This window comes from Saccostrea cucullata, unplaced genomic scaffold, assembly GCF_032062105.1.
Source record: "Saccostrea cucullata isolate Sc308-1 unplaced genomic scaffold, CSIRO_AGI_Scuc_v1 ctg801, whole genome shotgun sequence".
Taxonomy (NCBI): Eukaryota; Metazoa; Mollusca; class Bivalvia; order Ostreida; family Ostreidae; genus Saccostrea; species Saccostrea cuccullata.
Window position 1 is genome coordinate 133,333 of NW_026920344.1, and position 7,942 is coordinate 141,274.

At 33.4% G+C, this 7,942-nt stretch overlaps 1 protein-coding gene across 1 annotated transcript; it reads right to left on the reverse strand.

Annotated features, from left to right (window-relative positions):
* Positions 1-7,102: 7,102 nt before the first annotated feature.
* LOC134247326 (uncharacterized) lies at positions 7,103-7,703 on the reverse strand. The gene has a single exon (XM_062729700.1). The coding sequence runs from the start codon at positions 7,673-7,675 to the stop codon at positions 7,103-7,105; it is 573 nt and encodes a 190-aa protein (XP_062585684.1). The 5' UTR covers positions 7,676-7,703.
* Positions 7,704-7,942: the final 239 nt, after the last annotated feature.

A 7,942-nucleotide genomic window follows, 5' to 3' on the forward strand; every position in this document is an offset into this window, starting at 1 on the left:
AGCATATATGATTTCACTTCCAATCCAAGTGACAAATAATTTCAAAAACGCCATAGTTAATTACAAAAGCTACTTTCGATTCTAGCACACAATGTAAAGCTCATTAATATTTAAAGTTTGGATATACTTTCTCTTTCAGAATTTAGAAGTCAAGAAACCAATTCAATACAGTAACTACATAATAAATTAATATTTTACTTTAAAATAATAAAGTATTAGAATTCGTGTTATTTTTGAATAAAAATCTGTTTGTTTTCTCGGACAGTGTAAAAAAATATATGAAAAAAATATAAATATTAATAAATTGATCACTTGTATCACTTGTTTATGTAACAATACTAGTAATTCAATCGGCAATCCTCGGCGGACTCCGCTACGCTCCATTCAAACGATTCATTTGCGAGGTACGAGCCATCAGAGAATTTCCGAGTGCTAGCAGCAATTTAAATAAGTGATACCTGTGTATAATTCGAGATATTCTCACTAACATGGTTTGAATTATTGCTACAAACATTACCAATGTTTCTGATAAATGATATCCTGTATTTCTTACAAAAAATTCAAAACACAGCATGAAATATCACTACATCGAACAGTAATCTTACTCAAAAGACAATTAAAACAATAATTTTACGAGTTGAGAGCAAAGGCCTCTAGAACATATTTTAGGTGGGATCGGGTGTCCTGAAGGAGTTCCCTGTCGATCGGTCACATGCCCATGTGCCCCTTGTCGTGATCGGGTAAAAATTGTAAATTCCATAAATATTATGATGATTTATTATTTTAAATCCCATTCTAGAATTTTTCTCTCGTATAGAGATTTCACCATATACCGATTTCAGGGGTTCAAATGTAGTTACAGTTTCATATTTTTTTTTAGATCTATACTCGGCACTCAGAACCATTTGGCAGTAAGGGTTCGAGTTTAAAATATATTTCATTTTGGTAACAACGTCATTGTATCGACGATAGAATTTGTGAAAGTTAACTTCAAACGATTAATTGATTGATTGTATACTGTTTAACGTCCCTCTCCAGAATATTTCACTGATATGGAGACGTCAACATTGCCGGTGAAGGGCTGAAAATTTAGGCCTATGCTCGGCACTAACGGCCTTTGAGCAGGGAGGGATCTTTATCGTGCCACACATGCTGGGGCCTCGGTTTATACGGTCTCATCCGAAGGACCGCCCCATTCAGTCGCCTTTTACGACAAGCAAGGGGGTACTGAGGACCTATTCTAACCCGGATCCCCACGGGGTAACTTCAAACGAGACAGTTGTTGGATTTGTCTGAGCAACTTATTTGTCAATAGTGTAACCCGTTTATAAACTGTTTTTTACAAGAGGTTACAATCGAAAGTCACAATAATTACTTACTAGGAATTTTTACAGAGACAGTTTAAAGTCATTAAAAATCAATATTGAGGACGTCAGTCCCCACAGACACCAAACTTAGACTTGAAACACCCTGGCATGTAGATGCAAATGAGTGTATGTATAAAACCTCTACGGGAATGCTATTCCACTCTAGATGAAGAGCTCTGATCGTCGTTGCAGCGTCTTCTGAGTGCTAAACATGTTGTATGGTGTTTTGAAATCTGAATGTTGATGACCAATTAAGAATTTGGTCTACCTTAGCATGTTCTAGCTTTACAATAATGCACTTATCAAACAAGTTGTAAATGACTGTGTAAATTGAAATTGACATACAATGAAGCGCATTGAAGTGGTAAAATTTTCCGTTCGAATGGAACGTTTTGAGCTATCTTTAGAACGTTTGTTGTCATCTTATGACACGCCCATTTCTTTAGAAATGGATAAAACGGTCAAGTTGTTTCTTCAAATACCGGTAGAACAGGTTTTCCATAAATATAATAGCCAATCAAATTGAGGATCTAAATAAACACCGAGTAAATACGTGTTCGACCGAAACATTTGTTGTGGTAACTTTAATAGACATGACAAGTTAAAAAATATGTACATATTCGTTGCAATTTGGGTTTTACAGAAGCGGGGAGTCTATAACTCCCTCCTCTATTTTTTTTTTTAAAGCTCCATTTCAGTGTTACTAATTATGCTTATCGCGAAGAATGGGGTGTCCTAAAACTACGACGAATATTTCTTTCTCGTTTCTAAAAATATGGGCGTGTCATTATGTTATAATTGACGTTCAAAACATGACTCAGAACTTTTCATTCAAACGGAAAATTTTACCACTTCAATGCGCTTCATTGTACGTCTGTACCTTTTTCCAGGATACTGACATATATACAGATAGGACATCGTTTGAATACACAGATCTGCAGTAGATATACACAGTATTGATTATGTTCAGTTTCATTTTTTTTTTATTTTTGATATCTTAAAAAGGATATTTTAAGAATTGAAAATACGAAGGAGAATTTTCTAAAATAGAAAAATTGTTGCATTTTTGGGAAAAAAGCTCATGACATTCGAATTTAAGAATCAACTTTCCTAAGTTAAAGTATGGTTAAATATCAACCTGATTATTTTCACTTTTAAGCGTCGACATTTATTCAGCAGAGGGGATGGGAATAACGTTGAAAAAAATATATAGTTTCACTAGTTATATTTTTTTAGTGCAGTTCAGTCTTTGATTTAAATTCAAATTATATATCAATTAAAGTAACTTAGAATTAAACTTTTGGAAATATATAATTTTTCTTTCTTTTTGTCAAATTCGTCGAATTTTCATTTAGTCTAAATTTGTAGCCATCCACCGGTAAATGATGCCGTCGCAATGTAAGTGAAAAATTCACAAAAGGCCGTTAAACAAGTAAACAGATATTTATTCGGATATCCATACAAGAATTGAATTATTCCTGTATAAATTAAGAGTGTTCTTTTGAGCAACCAACAAAAAAAAATCCAAAGAAAATGTTTCAGCATGTAAAATTTAAACATACATGTATTATATTTTTTATGAATTACAAGTGGTAAAAACTTACAAGGTGCATGTATATATTATTCTTTGATAATCCTGGCAGAATATTTAAAATGGTTAATGGAAAGCATATTTTAAGAATATGCATATCCTTTTCAACAATACTGCATGCAAATGAAACATATCTTTGCAAAACATATAACGAAATAACAAATACTAGGACTTTATAATGATATAATGATACAAAATCTAGAAAAAAAAAGCAATTTTCAATTTATGTTTTTTTATTTTTTGATACTTGGAAAATATTTACGTTAACAAACATGATTGATAACCAGAAGTCTCTGTCGAGACTGTAGCTCTACTGGTTTGTACTCATCAAAAACCATTGCACTATTTTATGTATTTTTGTGTGGTCTACTTGTAAGCCAACTTATTTTGAAATCAAACTAAAACTGTGGAAGGAGTAGCGTTTTAAAGGAATTTCACAGAAAATTCTATTTTAGTAACTATGGTAACACCGTTCATCGAAATCAAAAACCGTTGCACTATTCTATGTATCTTAGTGTAGTCTACTTGTGTGCTAACTTATTTTGAAATCAGACCAAAACTGTAGAAGAAGTAGCATTTTAAAGGAATTTCACAGAAAATTCTATTTTTAGTAACCATGGCAACACCGTTCATCGAAATCAAAAACCGATGCACTATTCTATGTATCTTAGTGTAGTCTATTTGTGTGCCAAGTTATATTGAAATCAGACAAAAACTGTAGAAGGAGTAGCATTTTAAAGGAATTTCACAGAAAATACTATTTTAGTAACAATGGCAACACCGTTCATCGAAATCAAATACCGCTGCACTATTCTATGTATCTTAGTGTAGTCTACTTGTGTGCCAAGTTATATTGAAATCAGACAAAAACTGTAGAAGGAGTAGCATTTTAAAGGAATTTCACAGAAAATTCTATTTTAGTAACAATGGCAACACCGTTCATCGAAATCAAAAACCGATGCACTATTCTATGTATCTTAGTGTAGTCTACTTGTGTGCCAATTTATATTGTAATCAGACAAAAACTGTAGAAGGAGTAGCATTTTAAAGGAATTTCACAGAAAATTCTATTTTAATAACAATGCAACACCGTTCATCGAAATCAAAAACCGATGCACTATTCTATGTATCTTAGTGTAGTCTACTTGTGTGCCAAGTTATATTGAAATCAGACCAAAACTGTAGAAGGAGTAGAGTTTTAAAGGAATTTCACAGAAAATTCTATTTTTAGTAACCATGGCAACACTGTTCATCGAAATTAAAAACCGATGTACTATTCTATGTATCTTAGTGTAGTCTACTTGTGTGCCAAGTAATATTGAAATCAGACTAAAATTGTAGGAGGAGTAGCGTTTTGAAAAATTGTTTACAGACAGACGGACAGACAGACAGACAGGCGGACGGACGCCGGACGCATTACTATTGCATAAGCTCTTCTGGTCTCTGACCAGTAGAGCTTAAAACAAGCATGATTGCAATTTTTATTAGTAATAATAATGCATAAATATGCCATTAAACAAACGACTTTTTATTACGGTAATTAGATCATGATTTTACTCCACTTTACATTATATTTGTACAGATTTAGAAAAAGAATCATTCACTTGTTCAAATCAGAATCCAAATCGAACACTATTCAAGAAAATTTTTCAGCAAATACTTCTTTGGCATCTATTAATGCATGTCAAAAATATTGATTCAATGCTTATTTTTGCAGGCATAAAGCAATGTTGATAGACTGGGGGAAAATAAAATAAAATTACTTTGTGGAATTGGCAATTAATTGTATTACCCAAGGAATCTTCGTCATTCCTAACGGTTTCATCGTGTGACATCCTGAAATAATCGACCATAAAATGTACTTACATACGCACTTAGAGGATATTAACAAAAAATTAACGATTAAAAATTCAGTATATAGGTATAAATGTTTTTGTGACACCATAGTTTCTCACATCAACTAGCAAAGTAGTACTGGTTGAGGCAACATTTACAGTGTAGCACTAAGACTTTCATCTAATTCTTTTGCAGATTATGATTTTATGTATACTGCATTTACTTATAAACAATTATACATGTATATTAATTGGTTTATAGACAGACTTTTTGAAAGATATTACTTGTTACATAGTGTAGAATCAAAATTGTTACTTCAGACCACTATTACAGTTTTTATCCGATTTCAATAAGTATGAACAAGTAAAACACACATCTTTTTATTTCCTTAAACAGTCTTGCACAGGTTATGATGGGACCAAACTTCGAGGTATTCGATGAATTGAGATAATCATGAAATTATAAAGGTGGAGTTCTGGGAACCACTGCAGAGGGTTATTGTCTAAAAAATAATTTAAGCAACATCATCAAGATTATGAAATTTTGAAGGTGTAGAATATGAAAGTATAACCCCCATAGGCAAAAATCAAGAGGACGGGAATTCCAGGCCAACTGAATTAATAATATTTTATGCAATTGATATCAATTAAATTATATATACGACGGCTGTTCGGAAATTATTGAGACAATTACATTTACTCTATAAAGGATGGAGATAATTTCATGAAAATTCATCAACAAGAACGAATAAAGCTCTAATGCAGAATTTCAAATTCCTATGATACTAAAAAAGGTTTCGGTGAAATTATAGATATGCATATGTCTATCGACCCGGAGCAGCATCGCTACGTCATTAACGTCACGTCAGTCAGGAATGGTTTCGCATGTAAAACGATCGGGAAGCGTTTAATACTTTTCCTTCTTTGTTATTACATATAGTATTACTAAAAATCATAAGTATCTTTTCCTAAACTATTCTTTAAAAATGTATACTGTTGCTACCCTAGTGTAAAATTTTCATTTGTGGGAAAGGGTGACTTAGAATCATGCAGTGCCGATTTATGCAACGCGGGTGAACGATATTAATACCTTTCGTAATACTAATACAGTAACTGATGGTCGTCCGGATCTTTTGATTTTACTCTGGTAGAATTAATTGTAAAAAAAAATGTATTCCAATCAAATAACAAACCTTAACACATTATCTTGTTTTCAGGTATGCTGGCTGCCTCGTCCTTGACGTCAAAATCCATTTTCATAGAAGGTTTTCAATACTGTAGATCACTTTATCTCAGATGTTATATATAAAATAACGCTTAATATTAGTTTGATAGGATTTATTTGAAGTTTGGCGTATCTGGTCGCGGTGACATATGACAAATTTGGGAGCGGCCGCCGGGTCGTCTCCCCAACAATAACAACAAAAGTGGCGGCCCCAAATGGGCTAAATATTGTGCACTGGGTAAATTTCGCAAATGCACATTTTTTTTTTTTTAAAATATCGACCCAAAATTGAAATGATTGTATCGCCTGAACCAACCTACCCATGTGCTCGTCTGCTTACTTAGAAAGGAGGAAATTACGTCACGTACCAAGTATAGATAGTCACTGTGGCATTTCTAACAAAAAAAAACTGGTATGCACAACCCGGATTATTCCGCGAAGCACATACTCAATCTAAAATGGGCAATGCACATGTATCACTGAGATAAAATCCCATATTCCTTGACGTTGCTTGAATATGGGTTAATATTTTCGCGACACCTTATTTTCGCGAGATAGTCATTGACTCTTGATTAGCGAGACAAAATTTTCACGAATTGTGGTTATTGCTCTATATAATCTTAAGGAATACTATTATACGCGAGAATTTAATTTTCGCGAGCACGCTATCTCGCGTAATTACGCGAAAATAAAGTTCTCGCGAATAAAAAGTGATTTACAGTATCTGATTTCGCGACTGCTCCGGGTACCCAAACTTTTGACGTTCATTAAAAAGCAAAATATACAAAGTGTCTCAATATTTTTCGGACAGCCCTCGTATATTATAAATGATATATAATAATATAATTTATAATTTCGGCAAGCAATGAAAAAAGGGTTCATACCTGAAAACCCAATTTCTTGTGCGTTTGTTAAAAAAGTCATTTTTATTTTCTGCAAGTCAATTTTTTTCAAAGCTACTTTCTTTGAACCATTGTTCTTCAGACTCATAAATCCGGAATTATCATTTTACTATTGGTCTGTGTCCCCTAAGGATTGAGAGGGGTCCCGTTTTTATACTTTACAAAGTAGAAATCTAACAACCTTAATGTATCGGCGTAAACATGGCATCTGCTTCCCTTTCTTCTATTCTCTTAAGTAAAGCTTCAAAATTAAACTCTTGAGCGTTCTCTCTTCTGGTACAGTTTCTTTTTCTTATAAAATATATAACCACCGCACATACAGCTGTAACAGTTAAAAGAACTACACTGACAACAATAATAATAATAGCACTCCTCCCCAAACCACCTTTGTTATCTTGAGTATCTGGCAAATTATGAGGCTTAAATATTGAAAAACAAAAAGGATATCTGTAAATTTCGTCCGATCGATAGGAGTCCTTTGGACATTCTTCCTCAGAAGTACAATTCCTGTAGTTAAGATTGTGGGATACGGCATTAAGTACAGGACAGTCTCCTGGATACGTCAAAGCAGGACGAGCACAGATTTCTCCTAACGCCTGCGTTGATTCTATGGCTGCACAATGGTAATCGAGGGGATCCTTACAACTCTTGTTTTCACGTCTAGTTTCCCATTCTGTTTTGTTCTGAGGACAGGAATCCACAAGTAGAAAGTTTTGTTGAGCATAAGTGATTTCACTTCCAACCCAAACGACCATTATAACAAAATCTCCAAGTTTTAAATGCATTTTCTCTGAAGACATTTTTTTAAATGTGGAATAACCTACTTTAGGTTTCTGGAATACACAACATTAAAAAAACAACTCCTACGAACTGTGCAGTAAATGCTTTAAATAACTAGAGTGTTCCAAGCCTTGGAGGAGGTTTTAGAATCGCACTATCCATGTTATCTGATTGGTTAATTGTAATACAGTTTAAATATCTAACCTAAAATCAGATAAGGCGAAACAGAAGTGCGACTCCAA

What these genes read in the sequence shown, in the direction of transcription:
- LOC134247326 (XM_062729700.1), bottom strand. Translation starts at nt 7,675, where the DNA reads ATGGTCGTTTGGGTTGGAAGTGAAATCACTTATGCTCAACAAAACTTT.